This window comes from Podarcis liolepis (genome assembly GCF_965112155.1).
Source record: "Podarcis liolepis genome assembly, chromosome: 5".
In the NCBI taxonomy this organism is placed as follows: Eukaryota; Metazoa; Chordata; class Lepidosauria; order Squamata; family Lacertidae; genus Podarcis; species Podarcis liolepis.
The window spans coordinates 88,163,402-88,188,027 of NC_139556.1; the positions used below are offsets into that span (position 1 = coordinate 88,163,402).

The 24,626-nt window shown below is 44.5% G+C and overlaps 1 protein-coding gene across 8 annotated transcripts in view; it reads right to left on the minus strand.

Annotated features, from left to right (window-relative positions):
- The window catches only part of TNIK (TRAF2 and NCK interacting kinase), a 291,826-nt gene that overhangs the window by 121,418 nt on the left and 145,782 nt on the right, over window positions 1–24,626 (minus strand). For all 8 annotated transcript variants that reach the window (XR_014526345.1, XM_083503823.1, XM_083503822.1 and 5 more), the window contains exons 3-4: window positions 10,288–10,344; window positions 6,503–6,628 (exon numbers count right to left, since the gene is read on the minus strand). Coding sequence is in view for 7 of the 8 variants with exons in the window: in XM_083503823.1 (XP_083359949.1) it covers window positions 6,503–6,628; window positions 10,288–10,344 (183 nt within the window). In the remaining variant the exon portion in view is untranslated. The remainder of the gene's footprint in view (window positions 1–6,502; window positions 6,629–10,287; window positions 10,345–24,626) is intronic.

Genomic DNA, 24,626 nt, shown 5'->3' on the forward strand with positions numbered 1-24,626 from the left:
GATGGAAATCAATGTGATAACAAGCATGGAAAACAATGCCGTGCTAGTCACAAATGGACCGCACTTACAAATCACAACCTGGTATGTCCAGCTCTAATGATCCCCCAAAGATTTTTCTAAAACATGGGCAAGTTCAGGCAAATCCTGAACCACATACAGGAATAGCTGCCCTCATTCAAAGCCCCTGAGAAATGGCTCATGAGGACTTCAAGGCAATAGAAAATTGCCCTGTGATTATGAACTTGCCTTATGTAAACTGCTGGTAATCTGTTTTATTGAGCCAACAAACCCAAACAGCCTGCAACACCAGGTGATGAAAACTTTGAAAGAAAAAACAAACACACTCAAGATTTTGTGTGTGCCCATGTATAACAATACACAAGCTTATCTGTCTGGAGCACCCCAGCATGGAAAGAATTTTAAATACTGACCATTTGTCTTTAAAGGCCATTTGTCTTCTTATTTCAGGCCAAAAGAGACAGGGAGCATGTCCCTTTATGTACACACGGTTCATAATTAAAAACTGATGAAAAATGAAGATCACATTCCATGACACACTGCAATCATGAAATATTAAAGAGACAGGACCAAACAATATTAGCGAGATCCAGTTCATCCATTAATTTGAAGGATTGTCTCAATGGTAGTGCCAGCTCACTTCTCTCAAGCCTCCATAACTGCCTGCCCTTGATTTTTCTCTCCTCAAGATTAAATTTTTAACAATATGCACCTGAAGCAACCTGTTGGCTTGGTGTATTGGAAGCTTCTAAATATATAACAGAAGCATCCCAGAAATTAAAAGTAGTCAGTTAAACATACAAGGGTTTCTCATCACTCTGTCTTTTGGTGCTCCTCTAAAGATCCAGAACATACAGAAGGGGATTATTATTTTCATTATTATATCTGTTTATGTCCCTGTTATCTCAAAACAGTTTACATAAAAAATAAATCACAGAACACAACAAAAATAGCAGCAGTAAAACATCAATAATGAAGCCATAAAAATTGGTACCATAATACAATGTGCACTCAAGGTTTAAAAAACATAGCCGTCAAAAGCTAGGGAAAAAATCCACAAAAATATTCTGTTGAACCATGAATTTTCTCAACTATTATTATTAAATATCCAGCCCTAGCAGGTTTTGTCACTGACACAGATGGTGGAATATTGATTCAAAGAAGCTGCCATCTCAATAGGACACTACTGTAAGCACTTGTTGCTAAAAAAGAGGCATTTCCAATTAGAAGTCATGAATGTATTAAATAAAAGAGGTGTCAATAATAATGGCAAATGTGACCAAGTGTTTCTGACTACATTAAAACAGAGATTTGCCCAAACCAAAATGGGTGCCTGACTTAAACAAAAACAGCACCTCTTTGCCTCTACGAAAGAGACTGCAGACTATTCGCAAAGACACCATCACTTCAACGTTCTACCTTTGGAACAGTTGTACTTTCTTGCACTCATGGCTGAGAGGGAGAAGTACAAAAATGGAGGAAGGACTTTGCAAAGGTAAAGTAGGCTATTCCCCCTACCCTCCAGAGCTGTGCTGCTGAGGAAAACAAAACAAAATGGGCTCAGCCCAATACTGTTCACCATCTGCAGACATCTACTAGTCCTTTCCTTCCCACCAGAAGATGCAAGGAAGCCATGTGTCCTACTTTACAGAACAAAGTCCTGTATTTAAAGGTCTGTCCAGCCCAAGTCCACCTGGTCATTGTGGAGTGAGCAAGTTCCAGCAGATAGGCCCCACTCCCTTGCCTCAGTGGCAGCAGTTGACTGGCAACCAGCAGTCTGGGATATTTTAATGGCTCCTGTTTAGAAGGAGCCATCGCAAGATGAGTGAAACAAGGGCCCAGGGTCGTATGAGAGCTTGCTGATCGGTTAGCTTCAGATTTGGCCACTGGATGTTGAAAAATAATAATGCAGAGACTGGTGCCATTTTAGCCTCTGACGGATTGCATAATATACTCCCTTATCAACCACACAGTTTGGGGAAATTACTAGCCATGGTCATCTCAGTTCCATGGTGGAAGAAGGGCAGGAACCTGGCAAATCCACCCCACCCTACCAAGAATATATCTACAGTGGTACCTCGGGTTAAGTACTTCATTCGTTCTGGAGGTCCATACTTAACCTGAAACTGTTCTTAACCTGAAGCACCACTTTAGCTAATGGGGCCTCCTGCTGCTGCCACACCACCAGAGCACGATTTCTGTTCTCATCCTGAAGCATAGTTCTTAACTTGAAGCACTATTTCTGGGTTAGCCGAGTCTGTAACCTGAAGCATATGTAACCTGAGGTACCACTGTATGCTGAATGCTCTGCATATGCATTTCTTCCCTCTCAGCCCCCACCCAGCTCCTCATTACGAATCTACCAACCATTCTAAATCTAAACTCTGAGGGTTGCCATGGAAGCAATCCATCCTTAGACAGGAAGGAATGAGCCTCATCCCCTCTGGGGAGCGTCTCTGTCACCAGCGTTCTGCCCCCAGCTTCCACCGGCCTGGAGCTCTCTGTCTGCCTGAACACTGCAACTCTGCAAACAGCAGACGAGCAGCGAAAAAGCCAACGCCATTGTACATGCATGGCAGTGCTTTTCGGTTAATCACTTCAATCCACCCTAAACAGCAAGGACAGATGACAAACATAAAGCAGAATGGCACCTATATTACCTTGCGGATGTATGCTTTTGTGTTAACATATTGAAATTAAAGAAGGGCTCCACAGCTTGCAATAACATTTCCAGAAGAGGCTCCGGAATACCAATGCGAATAGAATGGATTTTTAATTTTGTACCCCTTACTCTGTTTGGTAACCCTTAGCATTAATTTCCCCCATTGTTCCTACAAAGATATTACTTAAGACAAGGCCCCGGAATCTTAGATGCCTGGTGCTATGATCTCATTAAATCTAACAAGACAAGTCCAGGTAGGGCAAAGGAGAGTGATCATGTGGGATGAAGATCACTAAAAATGAGGATAGGGGACCAGGATGGAGCCCTCTCGACCACCCCTTCCAATAAGACAAAAGCCAAAGGGGTGAAAGGAGAACAATCTGGTGAGCTATTGAGTCTGATTTAATAAACCGAGCATGTGGTCGTTGGACGCTGTACAGCTAATTGGATGTTAAAGAGTGAGGGATATATATTTGCAGGGCAGTCTACGAGTATTTGGGAGAGAAATTTTATTTCATGTCCACAATGCGCTCTGTGCTCTCGAGAAGCGATAGAGTGTAAGCATACCTGAGTGAATGGCTCTAATTACTGCACTAATAAATGTACAATGATACATCCATCTATATTTATTTCCCACCCCCTTTTTTTTACATTCCAGGCTCTGAATAAACAGCCCAAATTCTACAGTTTTCACCTCTTCTTGGTTCTGTGAAATAATATAAAAAGGATGCTGCTTCCCCTCTGCCAAGGTTAGTATCTCCCATGGCTGCTGGTGGGATTTATTCAAGCAAGGCAATATGGAGAGATGGAAGGTGAGGCAAAACAAGGCAAGACAGAGTTGAAGTGAGGCAAGGAAGGGGTAAAGAAGAATGGAGGCAGGTCTGTGGTGGGGGAACAGAGAGTCCCGCTATTGTTGTGATCTCAATGCCTGAAAGTGTTCATAGGGGATAGGCCAGGAGTGGTTAGTCAGGGATGGCCCTGAAGGCATTGCTGGACTCCAGCTCCCATCAGTCCCAGCCTGCATGGTCAGTGATGATGGGCACTGTACTCCAAATAACCTCTGGAGGACCATAGTTTAGCTGCCCTGGTCTAGGCCCAGGCCCGTGCAGAAGTAGGGGCAGCCGAGTACACTTGCTCTAAGCCTTGGAGGTCTAAGCAGGCCAGGGAGCCCCGTCACAGCCCTGCCAGATTGACACTGTCAAGTCAAGAACACCCTGTGCCTCCCAGCTGACCAGGGACTTCAGACAAGCTCTGCACGGGCCTTGGCTAGCCCTTAAAATGGATCCTGGCAACCCTATTCTCCTGATTCTTATGATCACACAACAGGCCAGGGATCCGTGAGACGAATCCAACCCTTGTAGCAATGTCGCCTGTCCCCTGGCAATCTTAATAAATTTTAACCAAGGTTTAATTTGTTTTGTCCATGGAGTTTTGAATTATGGTGCTGGAGGAGACTCTTGAGAGTCCCATGGACTGCAAGAAGATCAAACGTATCCATTCTGAAGGAAATCAGCCCTGAGTGCTCACTGGAAGGACAGATCCTGAAGCTGAGGCTCCAATACTCTGGCCACCTCATGAGAAGAGAAGACTCCCTGGAAAAGACCCTGATGTTGGGAAAGATGGAGGGCACAAGGAGAAGGGGACGACAGAGGACAAGATGGTTGGACAGTGTTCTCGAAGCTACCAGCATGAGTTTGACCAAACTGCGGGAGGCAGTGGAAGACAGGAGTGCCTGGCGTGCTCTGGTCCATGAGGTCACGAAGAGTCGGACACGACTAAACAACAACAATTTGTTTATTTTTAATCCTCACAATTTCTCTCAAAAGAAAATGAAAGCAGTGTTTTCTAAGAACAATAAAGTGAGATGTTCCATGCACTGATGTTACTTCCCTCTTTTGGATTTTGTACGTAACACCCTGGCTATGCCCGAGTGCACACAGGCTCTATACCCGTGAAGACCTCCCTGTCAAAGAGTACCAACTCTATTATGGAACTTGTTGTGGGGGTTGGCTTGACAGCAAACTACACCCACTGGGCCTCTCTATCCCTGGAGCCTGACAAGGGGTTGTGTTGTCCTGCACTTTAATGCTTATTCAGAACACCTGTACCTGCCTTTCCGCCGCTCAGGGCAGCTTATGGCAAGCTAAAAGCAATTACAGAACATTTTCATGAAAATTACAAATATTATAAAATGTGTGCAGCGAAAATAGAAAGATGCGCTTCAAGGTGGCAATAAAATACGTCGGAAACCTGCTCTTTCGGAGAGATCCTAATCTGCACTGAAAGAACTCTGCCTTTTCACTATTATTATTTCTTGTACCACTTCATCCGAGTGTTGATAAAGAGAATAACTCTGGCGTTATCGGCAAAGATTTTTATTCCGACAAAGGCAAGAGGGGGAAATAAACAAGCATTTTTATCTCCAGAGCAGGAAGAGCAGAATTCTCACGAGTTCTAATTCAATCAGGCAACAAAAAACGTGGCGGTTTAGTGAATCACGTGGGTCAAAATACACAGCACTGCTTTCAACTATGGGCCCATAGGATGCCTTCTTACTGTCATTTGATTCACACACAAGCCCCATGTTTGCAAAACCTGCGCCAGGCTACCACTGTTAACCTTCAACCCAGGGTTCACACTGATGCCAACACAGGTGACAAATCGTGCTAGATATTATGGAGTGCAAGGGGGCACAGGGCAGACATGACACAGGTGGCAAACCTGTTCCCTATAGCATTTAACACCCTACAGGTTTTATTTAGCATGGAATACTATATATAACTGCAGTTGCTGAACCGCAAAGAAGAATATTGTAGAGCTGGAGAAGAATTCAGAAAAGGGCAGCCAAATGGGACTAGAGCAACTCCCCTACAAGTAAAGGTTACAATATAGCTCAGTTGGTTAGAGCGTGGTGCTGGCAACAGCAAGGTTGCAGGTTCGATCCCCTGTAAGGGACAGCTGCATATTCCTGCATCACAGGGGGTTGGACTACATGATCCTCAGGGTCCCTTCCAACTCTATGATTTGCGACTTTTGAGTTTAGGGAAAGGGTGAGTAAAGGAGGCGTGTGAGAACCAGTGTGTAAAATTGTCTGCGGTGTGAATAAAGAGAATTGGGAGAATTCCCACCACCACCCAAATAATATAACAATTTGGAGGCACCCAATGAAGCTGACTGGTGAAAGATTCAGGATAAAAAGAAGTAGCTATTCTCACGGTGCATAATCAAACTATGGTATTGGCTGTAAGAGGATGCAGTGATGGCAACCGACAGGGAAGGCTTTAAATGGCTTTTCGGCAAATTCATGGAGAAGGTTAAATAGCCACAATGGCCGTGTACTAACCCCAGAATCTGATGTAATATACCCCTGAATACCAGTTGCTGGGGACCACAATTGAACACAGCACTGTTAAACACAAGTTCTGCTTGCAGGTTTCGTATAGACATCTGGTTGGCTACTGTGAGAATAGGATGTTGTAGTACAAGATAGGTCTCTGGTCTGATCCAGCAGCTTCTTCTTCTGCAGAATTCTTAATGCACAATATTTTTTATGGAGACAGTGTCTGCTTCAAACCTGAGCTTAAGCTATGCTAGAAGAAAGGGAAGTGTTGTTTCTTTATAGCAATATGCAGGTGATCTAGAGCATCTGAGAAACACAGCCCTTAAAAAGGAAGCACACAGATTCCAGAGGCAAGGAAACAATAAATCCTTCACGGTTTTCTGCGAAATGTCACAGGGATTTTGAATGTCCCATGTAGATAAGCCAAAGAAAATAAACGCTGTTTGTAAAAAGAAGAGGAGGAGGAAGGAAACATTGCATACCCAAAGCTGATCATCCATTCCTGGGGGGTTCTTCTTAATGAAAGCACCATAGTAAGTAGCAATATTTCGGTGATGCGAATATTTCTTTAGCATGTTAATTTCTTGCTTAATCTCTTCCTCTTCATCCTGGATAAAAAAGAAATATAATCAGTGTCACCAAATCAACAACAGGCTTATTTCCAGGCATTATTTCTCTTCGTCATAATCATAATTGGTTCATTTTTATCTTCATCCCTCCCCAACCCTTCTCCCTTTCTTATAATGAAAAATCCTCATTCACAATCTCAGTACATAAAGTTGAGCGCCAATGAAATGCCACAGAAAGCTCAGCGCACTGGGTTGGTTGTCTCCAAAGGCTCCCATCTGTGAATGGACAAGGTTTCCACCAATGAAAAAGACTCCTTCCACCAGCGGAAGCAACCTCTAGATACAAGACACTCAACGTTCAAAACTCCAGTTGTTCTAGGCATTTTTGTGACAGGGAATTTCATTAATGCAAGCAGTTTCTGAGCCCTGGGCGCAGTACTGAGCCTAAGATTTCAGATTAAAAGCTGCCACTGCTGGAAAAAAAGAAGGACCCTTTTCTGCCACCACACTTCCAGCCACTCTCTGAAGACTGAAGAAGGGACCCTCATAAGAATATTAGGGGGGCGGACAGGGAAAGTATGGCTTTGTTTTTGGTTTTTTGCATTCTTCAGATGAGGACTAGACCATGTGAAAAATGAACATAAAATCTTAGCTGCAGTTCATTCACTTTCAGCTTTGTATTCTTGTTATTAAAAAAGCAGGCCCAGACACTCCATTGTGGTGCCCATAACCTAGGGTTTAAATTGCCATTTAGCTCCTAACTTTCATATCTCAGTTTCTAACACTGAACTCAGTTTATTAAAGCATGCTATGCCTAGGACTGCAGCCTGGATGTTTAAACTGAGAGCAATTAAAGTTCAATATGGATAGTGTGTTAGTTGGAACAATGTATAATTTATTTTACAGTCGTACCTTGGTTCTCAAACGGAATTCGTTCCGGAAGTCCGCTTGACTTCCAAAAACGTTGGAAAACCAAGGTGCGGCTTCCGATTGGCTGCAGGAGCTTCCTGCACTCAATCGGAAGCCGCGTTGGACGTTCAGCTTCCAAAAAACGTTCGCAAACCGGAACACTCAATTCTAGGTTTGCAGTGTTCCGGATTCAAAACGTTGGAGAACTAGGCTGTTTGAAAGCCAAGGTACAGCTGTATTTTATTCACATATTAACAAACCTTCATAGAAAATATAGCAAGGTGGCTCGCAACATAAAAACGTACTACTACAGTATGTTTTTTCTCTATTCTGTGAGAACATCATCATCATGTCAATAAATACTTGTTGGTTAAAAAAAACATCGAATTCCAAAGGCCTTAGTTTTTAGAAGACAGCTAGAAGAAAGCTGGGATGATTCAGGCTCCAATTTCTATTGGCAAGAGGTTTCCTGGTCAGGGTGTACCGGACTAAAGGCTCAGTCCTGGCTGAAAGCAAACTGAACCCTGGGTGGGGGCATGAAAAGAGCCCCATTCCAAAAATCTCAGTGATCAAGGTGGAACATAAGTAATGAGGCAGTCCTTAAAGTACTTTGGGCCTAAGGAGTTTAGGGCTTTGTGAATTAACAGAAGAAGCTTGAACCTTGTCTGGTAGGAAATAGGCATTCAGGAAATTAGCAATTCTCGCAGCAACCTGTTCCTTTGATCAATGGGTGCCTTTCTCCAAGGACCCCCCTCAAACTGAGGCTAGCCCTGCTTCCCAGTGAATGGCAGGCCCTTTTCAATCACTGTATTTGTAGACTCTTGGAGATTTCTTAAAGGGTATTCACAATATTATTGACTATGGTATCCTTCCAAACTGGCTGGCTGGGATGTGACTTGAGGGAAGTGAGCACCATTTTGACATCCACTTGGAACCACTGGTTGATGTCATCTGAAAATTTGGAGTGAAGTGACATGCGGTTATACCTATCCCGACGAAAATCTGCTGTTTATTCTAAAAGCTGTCAGGCTTAAAGCTCCCGTTCCAATGTATCGTTGAACCAGGAGCCAGATATGAGCACCTGTATATAGTGGTACCTTGACTTCTGAACAGCATAGTTCTTGACCGTTTTGGCTCCCAAATGCCGCAAACCCAGAAGTGACAGTTCTGGTTTGCGCACTGTTTTTGGAAGCCGAACGTCCGACCGGGATTCTGATCGGCTGCAGGAGCTTCCTGCAGCCAATCAGAAGCCACGCTTTGGTTTGACTTCCGGAACGGATTCTGTTCCACTTCCAAGGTGCGACTGTAGTCAACAAATTGAGACTTCTCTGTCTGAGCCAAAAGAAAAATTGCTGCCAGAAGACAAAGCAAGTGTGAGCCAGAAGAACCCACAACGTTCAGAGAAGGGAGTATGAGTGTGTAAGTGACAGAGGAGTGGATGGATGTGCTGCTGAAGCAGCAGCATGTGTGAGAGAAAGTGGGGGTGGGGAGAGAAGGGGACTGGCTTAAATCCTGTATTTAATTGTGTTCTTCTTAATACAAGCTCTCCCTGAAATCTCACGCTGCATTTTCAGGCACAAAATTTGAGAATGAGGCTTAAAAACATGGTGTGTGATTTTTCGTGAATTAAGACTCTTATTAAGTAAACCCTGAAGTGCTTATGCTTCCGAAAGCTTTAGCGATTCTACACTTTCTTCCCCTGCGGCCTTTTGGCAAGCACGTAGTTTATTTTCCTCCTATTAAAGGAATAACAAGCTTAATACCTTGAAAATCCCTGTTCCTTTTTTGTCATGCAAATTCCTCAGTGACCATATTTATGCATTTTCTGCAATGCATCTTCTAGCCACACAACAGCTCAGTGCACGCAACTCTGGGTTCTTGCAAGGTGAAACAATCCGGGGCTCAGAATACCAAAGGCTTCCACACACCGAGTTGTGGCATACATATTTCTATTGCTATTGGTAAAAAATAACTCATTCTGAGCAGTGTTTCTTGATCCAGTGAGTTCCACCTCAATCCTGGGTGGAAGAATGCCATCTAGTAAGGTGAGACCCTGAGGACTGGTACCAGGGGAGGGGTGAAGGAATAGAAGAGAGTCATTTATTTTCTCAAGCTATGCATTTGAACAGATTCTGCAGAATTATCCCTCGAAACATCTGGGGAAGGAGCAGAGCAAAGACAAAACAAGCCTGCCAGCTTAGGACAGCCACTCATACCTCTCAGCTAGACTAATGGGGCAATGACAGCCAATCAAAGCAGGCATGGTTGATTGATGCTGGAAAACGAGGGTAGCCAAGCAAGTGGGAGTGTCTGCGCCTCCTTGTTGACGTCCTGCTTGCTCATCAAACTGGGCGCAGAAGGACCACAGCTCATAAGCAGAGCATCTGTTTTGAATGTATAAGGTCCCAGGTTCAGTCCCCAGCATCTCCAGGTAGGCCTAGGATTCTCCCCTGCCTGAAAAACTGGAAAAGTACTGCCAGGTCAGTGCCGACCAAACTGAGCTAGATGGGCATCTTCCTACCCAAGCTAGATTCACAATGAGCTGCAGCACAGCAACTTGAGGGTCAACTATAGGTTCTTGCATGACGGTGAGCCTGCTGCTGACTGAGGATGATAATCACTGCTTTTTAAACGAAAAAGGGTCCACTTCCCTTCCCATCCAAGTCCATGGGTGTTCTCTTGCTATGCAAACCAATGGACGCTAAAATTGAGGTTTCAATATTTGACGGAGCTGCACATTGTTCAGTAGATTGCATCATCATAAAGTCAAGAAAAGAATAATACATTACCCCGGTGACATCCATGACTTTAATAGCTGCAAGCTGTCCTGTTTTGACATGGCGACCCTAGGAAAGAAGAAATAAAGGAATCACTTAGCTGTCCCAGTTATGCAATGGTGGAAGGATTCGGCCACAAACTCCCACTCCACCAGCCCTGGTGTACTCAGTGCGTGCTTCTCCTGGGAATACGGCAGTTAATAGCTCCATTCCCACTAGAAACTCACTAAAAATTCAGGAAGCAATAGCATTCTCATTGCCCATCGGTGTGCATGCCAACACAGTACATTGCCGTTCATTCTGCTATGAGTCATTCTGCTATTTCACCATACAATCTGCTTCACACCTCCACTGGATTCCCTCTATCACTTGGGAAGGTGAAACAGATGCAGCACAGTCGAGCCAGGATCAGTGCAATATGCTCAAACGGTCTTGCCCCAGTAAGCAACCTGGCTGCCAAATTCTGAAGTTTTCGAACTGTCTTCAGAGAAAGTCCTATGCCAAAGCTGATGGAAGGGATTCTGTGCCACTGAGGCCACCTGAGCAACAGCCAAGGACCCAGAAGTACCTCCAAGCTGTGTACCTGCTCCTTCAGAGGCTGTGCAACCCCAGCAAGAACAGGCAACCTCCCATCCAAGGGGACGGCAACCAGGATCACACCCACCCACCATACACAACTGCTATGTTCAGAATGAAGGAAGTGTCCACTGGTGCTAATGGGAGTTGCCCTAGCGGCCTGGGGGAACAGCTTCAGTGGAGAGGGCAATTTTAATTAGGAATACAGTGCAGGAAGTAAGGGTTAACACCCCCTCCAGCTGCCTTTTTCTTACACACACACACACACACACACACACACACATATACATATATACATATATACACAAACACACACACACACACACACACACACACACACACACACATATATATATATATATATATGCTTTCGTAGATTTTCACGGGTACAGGAATGCAGGTTTTGGTGTCTTCGGGTGTCTTCCCGTGTAAGAGTTGGGGTGTCTAGGCGACGTTTCGACGAGGTCTCACTCGTCATCTTCAGGCTGGTGCTTTCGGCTTCTTGTTACTGGAACAGAGCAGGATCTCAGTGTTTGAGTTCCTATAAATACTGTTGAGGGGGTGTGGTGTATAGCCTCCAACGTTCTGGGCAGAGAGGAGGTTCCCAGGTTAGTGTGCCTTTTCTTCTTTTGTTCCTTAATTACTTGAGGGATATCTTGAGTGATTTCTTGAGTGATATTCTGAGTACCACTTAGGTGGGTCATTAGGTGTGGATTAGTTGCTAAAGCTTTCGTGTCTTGACCTCTTGAGCTTGTGAAGAGTTTTTCTGAGAAGATGGCTGTACTGCACTTAGTTGTGCTCTGGCTTGGCTTCGTGTATAGGGGCGAGCTGTGGTTTTGTGCCCTGTGCCAGCCAGATCTGTGTAGGGATTGCAGGGGGGTGCAGCATCCGGAGGTGCCACTATGGTTTGGTTACTGGATGGTGTCTGTGATTTATCTGTGGAGAGGGTCTGGGTTTGGGTCTGGTGTGGTTGATTGGTGATGGCGTTCTGTGTGCCTCTGGTTCTGGTGTCGGTTTTTGTGGGGAGGGCTAATTTCCAGATGTCTGGCAGGCGGGACGTGTCGTCACGCTTGTTCATGTTGTGAGGGTGTTTCTCTATCTCGATGGCTTCCATGATAATTCTCTTGTGGTGAGGTTCCATGTTAAAGAGCAATTTGGAATCTGCAAAATTAATTTCGTGTCCTGTTTCTTTCATGTGTTGGAAAAGAGAGGAAGTTTTTTCTTCTTTTTTGACGGCATTCTTGTGTTCTGCGATATGTGCATTTATTCGTCTGTTTGTTTGTCCAATGTACGTGGCTGGGCAGACTTTGCAGGGTATTTCATAGACCCCTTGGTTTTCCAACTGGATTTTATCCATGTGTTAATCGCCAATGGATACCAGCAAAACAGGGTTACGAAGCTAATCCAAAAAGAAACACCCCCCAAAAACCAAGACACAGAAGAAAACAATGGCATGGCCCTCCTTCCTTATATCAAGGGCACTACAGATAAAATTAGCAAAATCCTCCATAAACACAATATCAAAACAGCCTTTTGCACCAACCAAAAAATAGCCAATATCCTCAGAAACCCCAAAGATAAAATCCAGTTGGAAAACCAAGGGGTCTATGAAATACCCTGCAAAGTCTGCCCAGCCACGTACATTGGACAAACAAACAGACGAATAAATGCACGTGTCGCAGAACACAAGAATGCCGTCAAAAAAGAAGAAAAAACTTCCTCTCTTTTCCAACACATGAAAGAAACAGGACACGAAATTAATTTTGCAGATTCCAAATTGCTCTTTAACATGGAACCTCACCACAAGAGAATTATCATGGAAGCCATCGAGATAGAGAAACACCCTCACAACATGAACAAGCGTGACGACACGTCCCGCCTGCCAGACATCTGGAAATTAGCCCTCCCCACAAAAACCGACACCAGAACCAGAGGCACACAGAACGCCATCACCAATCAACCACACCAGACCCAAACCCAGACCCTCTCCACAGATAAATCACAGACACCATCCAGTAACCAAACCATAGTGGCACCTCCGGATGCTGCACCCCCCTGCAATCCCTACACAGATCTGGCTGGCACAGGGCACAAAACCACAGCTCGCCCCTATACACGAAGCCAAGCCAGAGCACAACTAAGTGCAGTACAGCCATCTTCTCAGAAAAACTCTTCACAAGCTCAAGAGGTCAAGACACGAAAGCTTTAGCAACTAATCCACACCTAATGACCCACCTAAGTGGTACTCAGAATATCACTCAAGAAATCACTCAAGATATCCCTCAAGTAATTAAGGAACAAAAGAAGAAAAGGCACACTAACCTGGGAACCTCCTCTCTGCCCAGAACGTTGGAGGCTATACACCACACCCCCTCAACAGTATTTATAGGAACTCAAACACTGAGATCCTGCTCTGTTCCAGTAACAAGAAGCCGAAAGCACCAGCCTGAAGATGACGAGTGAGACCTCGTCGAAACGTCGCCTAGACACCCCAACTCTTACACGGGAAGACACCCGAAGACACCAAAACCTGCATATATATATATATATATATATATATATATATGTTTTCGTAGATTTTCACGGGTATAGGAATGCAGGTTTTGGTGTCCTCGGGTGTCTTCCCGTGTAAAAGTTGGGGTGTCTAGGCGACGTTTCGACGAGGTCTCACTCGTCATCTTCAGGCTGGTGCTTTCGGCTTCTTGTTACTGGAACAGAGCGGGATCTCAGTGTTTGAGTTCCTATAAATACTGTAGAGGGGTGTGGTGCAATACACCACACCCCTCTACAGTATTTATAGGAACTCAAACACTGAGATCCCGCTCTGTTCCAGTAACAAGAAGCCGAAAGCACCAGCCTGAAGATGACGAGTGAGACCTCGTCGAAACGTCGCCTAGACACCCCAACTTTTACACGGGAAGACACCCGAGGACACCAAAACCTGCATATATATATATATATATATATATGAGAAATGCAGCGACACATTTCATGTATCATCTAGCTGGGCCCGAAGCCTTCAGGTTCCTTTTCATCTTCTATATAATGGCAAATACACAGGAGGAGACTTAAGGATTTAGAGACTATTGTTCTTTCATACTAGATTTTGTCTTCCCAGCCTGAAGCAGATTTACTTTGTGGCTGAACACACAAGCAACTAATAATACACCTCACAGCCGGCACTTTGATGTTAAATAAGGTCCTGGATATGGAAAAATTAGTAGATTAGCCTCATTCCACACGGAACGAAATGACATAACTGCCAACCTTTGACAGGATGAGCCCTTACAATTTGAGGGAAGCTGCAAATGAGAGTCGCATTCCTATTCTGAGAAGGAAACGCCAAACCTTGTTACAATTCAAATTACTTGCCCCCAAACCTGGGAAACTGGGAAGAGGAATCCCAACCGATTTATCGGGTAATTACCACCGCCCATTACCAATGTAATTTTGTGATTCACATTTAAGGCAGACATATTGGATTTTTTCCAACATTGTTGTTACCTTCGCAGACTGCCCCTTGCACAATGGAACTTCTCCCTCCTCACCTCTTCCCTGAACGCCCCCCTCAAATCTGCCCTAGAGGTTTGGGGGACCCCCAGAGCAGATTTTGGAGGGGGTGGGAGAGAAGAAGAGAAAAATCCCATTGTGTAAATGGAACATCTGCAGTGTTGCAGACAACCCATCACATTTTTAAGCACAAGGGTATTTTCTGATGTAATGAGATCTTCCTCATACTGAAGAGAAGTAAAGTATGCAAACAGTGCAGTGAAAAAGGAAACAGCTGGGCAGAACAGTGTTCTTATCTTATCAGTGGTAGCTTTCTTTCTTTGCAGAGTATGGATATCGTATGTTAAATATATGCTTATATCCTTGTATATTTGCATTTCAGTTCTATCCCTTCCTCCTTTTCTTCGATCAGAAATAAACCCTGTTATTATTATAACAAGCATTTCCAAGTCACCTTTAAAGACTGCAACACTCCTAAGACGGCTTACACAAATAACAACTTTGCAATAAAACATTCGGCTTAAATTGGTTTCTTCTTCTCGTCGCGTTTCGCAAACTTGGGTCCCCAACTGTTGTTGGACTGCAATTCCCATCATCTCTAGCTAGCGGGACCAGCGGTCAGGGACGATGGGACTTTTAGTCCAACAACAGCTGGAGACCTGGAGATAGAGAACTGGCAGCTTTATCATTTAAATTCGTTTATTTTGTTGTTTCGTGAAATTGTGAGGTGCCTCGCACCCTCAAAAGAGCAGTACAAGGCACCTCACGATACTACAAATAGTTTTGTAAATAAATAGTCGAATTGGCAAGGGAAGCCAAGTGTAAGTAGTTTCATGAGGAAAATGCTAGGTGATTGATTCGCGGAGAGGCCTACTGCCCAGCAGCAGCAGCCCTCCTCACAACACGAGAGCGGCAGTGACTCTGCTGAGGCCACGGATTATTGGCTTTCTCCTTCCAGGAGACCCATGCGGTAAAATCCCAGGCTGGGCCTGGCGCTGAACTCTTCATCACTGTATGGAACAAAACTAGGTCACTGCAGAGGATCCCAGAGTCCTGAGGGAACGTTCAGTGTGCCAGGGCGCGCGCACGCACACACACACACACACACACTTCCACACAGGCAACAGAAGGGGAAGCGAGGACAATCCGAGCTTGGATGGTGCAGATCTAAAGCTTTTCAAGCAAGCACCTTTTGTAAAGGAGCAACAGAGCACACCCACCCACACGACACACACGGTACCGAGATTTTCTCTCTCTTCCAGGAAAGCAGTACAAAATAACTGTTGGTGGCTGGCGTGCTCATGCATTTTGCATCGGCTCTTAAAAGCTTTTACTGGATCACATTGCAGTCCGTTCTGCCCACCGCCTCCCAAATGCTGCTCAAAAATTGTGGTAAGTTTGCGACGCTCTGAGGTATTTTAAAGGATGCCCAATATAGAACACAGGTTCCTACCCTCAAGGCTGTGTGCTGCGATTCCACAGGAATGCCGGGAAGGGAGAAACGAAGGACATGGTATGGGCCGGATTCAGTTTCTTGGAAATCTTGGCTTCCATTAGAAAAGTGTATGTTTCAAACCTTTATGTTTGAAAGTGCATGGTGGGGGCAATGCCTGCTGAAATTCTCAGAAGCCAGAGGTAGACAGGAACATGACAGGATACGTGTGTGTGTGTGTGTGTGTGTGTGTGTGTGTATTATATTATAATATATATATATATATATATTATACACACACACACACAGAGTAATACCTCGGGTTGAATGTGCTTCGGGATGAGCGCATTCAAGTTGCGCTCCGCGGCAACCCGGAAGTAGCGGAGCGCGTTACTTCCGGGTTTCGCCGCTTGCACATGCGCAGACGGTCAAAGTGACGTCACGCGCATGCGCAGAAGCGACGAAAAGCGATGTGCACATGCGCAGACGTGCTGTCACTGGTTACGTTTGCTTCTAGATGCGAACGGGGCTCTGGAACGGATCCCATTCGCATCTAGAGGTACCAGTGTGTGTGTGTGTGTGTGTGTGTGTGTGTGTGTGTCTGTGTGTGTGTCTGTGTGTGTATATCCTTCATCAAGGATGAGAACGGTTCTTCCCCCACCCCCCACATTCTCATCCTATCCTCACAACAATCCTGTTATGTAGGTTAGGATAAGAAAGAGTGACTAGCTTGTAGTCCCTCCAGGAACTACACAACTGAATGGGGATTTGAACCCAAGTCTCTGTAGTCCTAACGCAACTTTTGGAGCCCTGTGCCACACTTGTCTCTCAGAGGTCTGTAGTGCTTTTTGCCACTATCAGTTAACTAGCAAAACCAGCGTGAAATTATAGAACTTTTTTCAAACTGGGAAAACGTCATCAAATTTGCTCAATTGCAAAATGTACACAGGTTGTAGAATACAGCTTCTCCAACCCCACAAATACAGAGATTTTAAATTTTTTTATTAATGCATTCATAATATCAAGGCTGCACATCCATGACCTTCAAAAGAAAAACATGCAGCCATTCCAAAAGTTCATAAAAGAAGCAAGATGTGATGTGTGTCTAATTCTATTATGAAGAGAACTGAATTTTCACTCAACAGCGACGTATACCTGTGAAAAACAAACCTAGCTTAACTTAAGCTTCAGCAAACCCTTCACACTGTTCTCTGGGTGCAAATAACGGTATACCATGAATGGGATTAGGGCTGATGAGAGTCCAAAGAATCTTGAAGGAACCAGGCTGGCAATGGCTCAGTTGTAGATGACCTAAAAAGCCAGTTAGCATTCCAGCAGAGTGGCACTGTCTGCTTTAGGCAGGCGCCCTTCTCATGGAACTGCCTAATGCGCTGGCTTCTCCTCAAACGACTGTGTGAAGCATGCCAATGCGCTTCTCCTGGCAAGAAACTGTTTTGCCTCCTAATGAGAGCCAGCCTGAAACCAGGGTGAACTGAGGTCATCTGGATGAATTTTCATAGCCTGAGCTGAGTAGTGCACAATTTTTTTAAAAAAATAAATGAATGAGAAGCTGTTCCCAAATCAGATATTAAGAGTAGGATACAGACAAGGCACATGGACTATACTGGAGTTGTGCCTTTCAGCCCTATTCATTAATTATTTTTTATCATTTATTAATTCCTGTATCGCCCTTCATCTGAGGATCACAGGGCAGTTTATAATCGAGAAACACAAAAATACGTAACACAGTTACAAACGAAAACAATACTCTCCCCCCCCCCCAGTTTAAAAGGACAGGGATTGTTTAATTAGTCACAGATATGCAACGATGGCACCAGGCGAGCATCCCTGGGGAGAGGATTCCACAAGCAGGGAGCCACCACAGGAAAGTGAGAGCTGGACCATCAAGAAGGCTGATCGCCAAAGAATTAATGCTTTTGACTTATGGTGCTGGTGGAGACTCTTGAGTCCCATGGACTGCAAGAAGATCAAACCTCTCCATTCTGAAGGAAATCAGCCCTGAGTGCTCACTGGAAGGACAGATCCTGAAGCTGAGGCTCCAATTGGCTAGCCCTTAAAATGGATCCTGGCAACCCTATTCTCCTGATTCTTATGATCACACAACAGGCCAGGGATCCGTGAGACGAATCCAACCCTTGTAGCAATTTCGCCTGTCCCCTGGCGATCTTAATAAATTTTAACCAAGGTGTAATTTGTTTTGTCCATGGAGTTTTGAATTATGGTGCTGGAGGAGACTCTTGAGAGTCCCATGGACTGCAAGAAGATCAAACGTATCCATTCTTAAGGAAATCAGCCCTGAGTGCTCACTGGAAGGACAGATCCTGAAGCTGAGGCTCCAATACTCTGGCCACCCACCGATCCTGACGAAATAGCCAAGCTAATAGCTCAGCTGAAACCGGGCAAAGCCCCTGGGCCCGACTTGATCCCTGCTGAAGCCATCAAACTACACCCAAAATGGTGGGCCGGCATCTTGGCCAAAACCTTCGATGCAATCAACACTTCCGGTCTCATCCCCAAAGTATGGAAGGAGGCCATTATAGTACCAATTCATAAAAAAGGTTCTCCAACGGAGCCGGAAAACTACCGCAACATCAGCCTCCTCTCGATCATAGGGAAAATTTATGCCAGCTTTTTGCTGACTAAATTATTGCGATGGGTAGATGAGACTAACCAGATTGGCCACGAACAAGCAGGGTTCAGAACTAAACGTTCTACAACAGATCATGCAATAATTCTTTATCATCTGGCACGGAAGTACTCCTCCCCTCCCCGGGGCAACCTCTGTGCTGCCTTCTTAGATCTAAAGGCAGCCTTTGACAGCGTTCCTAGAAATATTCTTTGGGAGAAACTTGCGAAACAGGGCATTGATAGAAGACTCTTATGGCTCATAAGTCAGCTCCACGAAGGTACCTTTGCCAGAGTGAGACTTACTCCTGCGGGCGACCTCACAAATTCGATACCAATAAACAAGGGAGTGCGCCAAGGATGTATATTGGCTCCCTGCCTATTCAACCTTTTCATCAGCGACATGCGAGCACCCCTAGTTAACTCATCTCCAAGTACACACGCGCCTAGACTAGCGGATTACCGCTGCCCACTCCTTTTATATGCGGACGACGCGGTAATTCTATCTTATACACGTGTTGGACTAACCAGAGCTCTGAAGATCTTTGCCACGTATTGCCAACTCAACCAATTAACCATCAACCATGCTAAGTCCAAGATTCTGATCTTCTCCAGAAGCCGGAGATTATACAAATGGAAGCTTGGTGGAGCAAAAATAGAGCAAGTCCTAAAATTTCAATATCTAGGAGTTATTTTTCAATACAACTTGGGATGGAAAGCTCAAATTCAACACCTACTTAACAAGGCCAAAACCCTGTCATATGCGCTCCTCCGATTTTTCTTTTCGGATGGAGCTCTGCATGTTCCCTCGGCCCTAAAGGTGTTCAAGGCAAAAGTGGTTGCAGTGCTTGCTTATGCTGCCCCGCTCTGGGCCGTGATGACAGATCTTGCTCCCCTTGAGACTCTGCAAAGCCAATTCCTACGCCGGCTCCTAATGCTCCCCCTGTGCGTAAGCAACGCAGCCATGCGACTAGAATTGAAGATCGCATCCTTAGAAACTTGCCTGTGGAAGCAAGTCTTCAATTACTGGTTATCATTGTGGCATAGATTACCAAACCATTACCTTGTCCAATGCTTATGGCGAGATGAATTCTCCAGCCTTTGGACTAGTAAAATTCATGCCAAACTCCTGAGCTATGGAATCTCTCCTTCAGATTCCCTAAAACTAGATCAAATCACTGCTCAAAGACTGATCCGTCAAAGACTGGATGACATCGACTTGCAGCAAAATTATACGCTGGGGGGAGGTGTTTGTTCGCCCCAGAACATTGGTATCACTTTAACTTATTGCGTTCCATCATACCTCTCCTCCCTTTCGACTGTTGCCCATAGACTGGCCTTCACCAAAGCGAGGTTCAACGTTTTCCCCTCCAATGTCCTGAGACATAGATTCTCAAAGGGCCAAGTCCCCGCCACGTGCGAATGTGATAAGGTGACGCCGGAGTCGCTCCAGCACATTATGTTCACTTGCCCCCTGTTCAATGTGCCACGGGCAAATTTGTTGGGATCAATCATACAGAAACTAGAGGGCACCCCACCAAAATTCCACCTTGCCCAAATCTTGCAGGATAAGGATTCCCACACGACCCTGAAAGTGGCTAGGTTCCTGGTCGCTGTCCTCTCCCAAAAGCGACGCCAAGGAGCGCTACAAGCTAATTAAGGCGTAGCATGCCTTTCCATCTTATAGTATTTTATTGTTATAGTGGTGTTTTAGCGACTGTTTTTTCTTTTCCCCACGGCACAAGCTGTCACTTATGTGTTGTTTTTACCTGTATGGGCCTATGGCCGCAATAAATATTATCTATCTATCTATCTGGCCACCTCATGAGAAGAGAAAACTCCCTGGAAAAGACCCTGATGTTGGGAAAGATGGAAGGCACAAGGAGAAGGGGACGACAGAGGACGAGATGGTTGGACAGTGTTCTCGAAGCTACCAGCATGAGTTTGACCAAACTGCGGGAGGCAGTGGAAGACAGGAGTGCCTGGCGTGCTCTGGTCCATGGGGTCACGAAGAGTCGGACATGACTAAACAACACCCCTGCTCCACTGCATGCGGCCATTCTAGGTAATAGACATTGCTGAATGCTACTCTATAAGAAAAAAACCTAGTTCAAGGAACTAATTCCTTCCCACAGCAAAAACACTTAATTTGATGTGTGCCCAATCCTTACCTGGAAGCGTTGCAAGACACTTCTAGTTGTGCTGGTTCATCACAAATATGGTTCAGCAAGAGGCTGAAGTGGTTTTAATTTAGTTGCATTCCATCAAACTTATGCTTAACTTACAATGCGCTTCTAGGTTTGCAATCTTAGACATGCTGTGATTCTCCTAGAGAAGGCATCCCCAAACTCGGCCCTCCAGATGTTTTGGGACTATAATTTCCATCATCCCTGACCACTGGTCCTGTTAGCTACGGATGAGGGGAGTTGTGGTTCCAAAACATCTGGAGGGCCAAGTTTGGGGATGCCTGTCCTAGAGGTTTCAAGAGAGGACAGGTGAAAAAATCCAGCTAAATCATGGGTGACGGACAGCTGCCACAAGCAGAACAGCAAGCATCAGTTTGTGGCAGTCTAGGGACATTTCTGCAGCATGCCTCTTCCCAGTAGGTGGTTCATCAGCAGGCAATGCAGAAAACCATTCCAAGACCCAGGAGTCTGTATATGTATTGTAGTATGCCCTAGGAGTTATGCCTCTCACATATTTTGGACAAAACGGCTGACAAATTTGGCCAGAAAGGCTGGCCACTGCTCAAAGAGTCAGTGCATTTTCACAGCTGACCCTACCATTGGGCAGGATGAGGTGGTCCAGCTCAGGCAGCAGATTTGGGGTGTTGTGCAGCACTATGAATGGACAGTCATTTATTTAGTTACCGTATTTTTCGCTCTATAACACGCACCCGACCATAACACGCACATAGTTTTTAGAGGAGGAAAATCTGTAGGCATGCCACCCGTAGGCATTCCCTCCATCACACGCACAGACATTTTCCCTTACTTTCTAGGAGGAAAAAAGTGAGTGTTATGGTGCAAAAAATACGGTAGTTACACTTGCTAGGTGCCTCATCCAACGAGGTCTTCCATTGTTTGGGTTTTCTGACATATTCATCACCCTGGGAGAAACCGCTCGGATTTTCTGCCTCAGGCACCAGATGTCTTCAACCATCTCTGCTTTAGCCAAATACTATCTTCCAACTCAAATCTATTCATTATCTTAGCCCACTGAGCTCATCAAACATGCATCTTTGTCAATATATGTATTCTTCTTTATCAATATCAAGGTTTCTGCTTTACATTGTTGTGTGTGCGCATGATGTTGTTGGCATAGCTTTCCTCCCCAGATATGCTGTCAAAGCTTATTTGGGTACAAACCCAAACTCCACTCGAAGCTTATCCAAGTGAGAATGTCAAAGCTGTTGTTGTTTTTGATTGAGCACTCATCTGAGCATGAAGCGATCCCTCTAATTACCTTTAAAACATTACCTAGCTATCGCTAACTCAAGAATGTCATGAGTGTTATGTGGACGTTACTCAGATTCCCACAAAACGAGGGCAGTGACAGAGAAAGTTTAGAGTGGCAGATCTGTGCATAATCTGCAGAGTTTTTCAAGACAAAGGAATTTTGAAGGTTATGTATACACCTTATAAATATTCATCAGCGCTGCATATAATCTCAGAGTGGCCCTCGGCGTTCCCAAGCTGTACATTTTAAATGTAGCTGTTTCAATCAGTAGAAATTCTTAGGGTAAAATTGACACTGTAGAGACAGCTGGAAAAGGTTCTAAGATTAAGTGACATTGAAATGGAACATAGTTTGCATCTGTTATGTTCAGCTTGATTAAGCTAGGTGCATTTTTTACATTGCTTTTTTTTTAAATTAAACAGGTTGTAGTCAAGTATATGAATATGGTGTGCTGCTTTAAACCACCCTGGGCATCTTTCGTCTCTTCTGGAGAGTCAGTTCTGTGTGATTAGGTAACATAAAGGCCCAGTTTAGGCATGATGCTAAACAAGGAGGTTCCAACATTGCAAGAATGAGCCATAGTGAGCCTTAAGCTCACACACTTTCCCCTCTTCCTCTTTCTTGTGTGAGAGAGCAAGACTGAAAGCTGATCGTTTCAATTTTGCTGCCTTCCATTACCTCCAATCTCAGGACACTCGTTTAGTTTACCTATGGTTAGTTTTAAAAAAACCAACAGGATGTGAAACCACAGTTTGGTTCTGGTGTGTTTTAACTAACCATAGTTTAGGCTAAGCCAGTTTCCCAAATACAGAAGCAATAGGAAACTGCAGTTTCTTCCAAACCAGAAGTGGAAGAGTCACATCACCTGCCATCCTGCATGAAGGGGAGAGGAGAGAGAAGGAACCCAAGAGCCCAAGGCTTGCCACAGTTCATTCTCAGGATGCTAAACTATGCATATCTGAACAGAGCCAAACCATCTCCCATTACCAACACTCCACAGAATTTTACCGAAAAAGAGTTTATGTGAGATCATTGTCTGACATCCCTATGAAAAAATTATGAGACAACCACTAACTTTTTCTATTGGAAACTGTCTCAGTCGTTTTGTTTTGAATTTTCTGTATTTGATTGGTAGTGACTTTTTATGCCAATAGGCGACTTTGATGCCTCACAGAGGTGTCTTGGAGTGATACTGATAGTTTTGAATAAACAAATAAATAGAATTATAAACAAATACAAGACAGTCATAACCTAATTTGCACAAACACTCAGTTTTGATTTAGGTTTCTAAGCATTAGCTTACATACACAGATAATATATTCAATTTCACACCTATATTTCAACTACACTGCCTCACTAGGCTGTAAGCCCATTCTATTATTATTATTATTATTATTATTATTATTATTATTATTATTATTAGTTAAATTGTCAGGATTCTACAAGAGGCAAAAGACTCCATTTGCCATCAACACAGGGTGGTTCATGATGCAATTGTTGCCATGAAGATTTTCAAACTCCCTGCCTTCTGCTGATATTTTTCTAATTTTGGCTACAGAGCAAAATAGCACAGCTAAATAAGATAGCAGCTTGGAGGAACAGTATTTTTTTTTTTCCAAAGTAGCTGGCAGAAAATGGAGAAGAGCTTCCCTCATACCCAATCAGATGGAACTCCTGCTTCCTCAAGAGCTTCCATGGCTTCATTATGGGAAAGAAAAAGGGCTGATCTGAGTGAGCATCTGGCAACACTAACTTTGATTGATCAAACCTCAGTGCATTATGGGAAAGAGAGCTTCTCTCTCTCTCTCTCTCTCTCTCTCTCTCTCACACGCTCACACACCCCTGACAGCTTCCCCAGGCATTCTGTTCGACCTAGTCACATAAAATGACCAGAATGCACTTGCAAAATAGTCTGCTTGCATAAATATTTGATATTCTGCCACTTTCGGGGAAGAGGGAGGGAGGGAAATACCTCAGCCCTCCTATCCACCAGGGCAGAGCTGACAAATCGCTATTAGCTTTTTCTAAACAACAACCACACAGACACATTCAGCAGACCAAGTGAAACTAGCTTAGCAAATGGCGAGACACACACCCAAAGAACCCTGTCTTCTTATACTTTAAAGGTCCAGGGGGGAATAAGCAGCAAAAAAACCAACACAATCCTGCAGAGTCATCTTATCGTCATCCTTCCCATTCATGCTCCAAGATGCTGCTTATAAAAAGAAGGGCTTTTCATTGGGGGGGGGGGATATAGAAACACAGGTGTCAGGTCTACCCAGGTCTCAACAGTAACCATATTGGTCAATCCAAAATGGCAGACCTGTTCTCCAAGACCGCTTGTGTGTGTGTTTGTTTCTAGTGTTTATTTTGCTCTCTACTTTGGAGAAAAGCCTGTGCTGTGGACTTTCATATGAACTGGCCTTGGCTGAGACATAACACTAAGTGAAATTTAGTCTTACACCCATGAGCCCCATCTGGTGTTGCATGTGTGATACTCAGGCCTGTACATTCTTCTCTTCCCTCTTCTAGGTAAACTGTTTTGGTGCCTTCCAGATGTTGCCAGATTGCAAGTCCCATGTTCCCTGACCATTGCCTATGCGGCTGAGGCAGATGGGAGTTTTAGTCTACACTTGGGGTTACTGTGACCAGGCAGGAACCTCCGTTTCCCTCTCTCTTCTCCTGAACCACAAAAAGGAGACCATGTTCTTCTGCTTTTTTCAAAAAC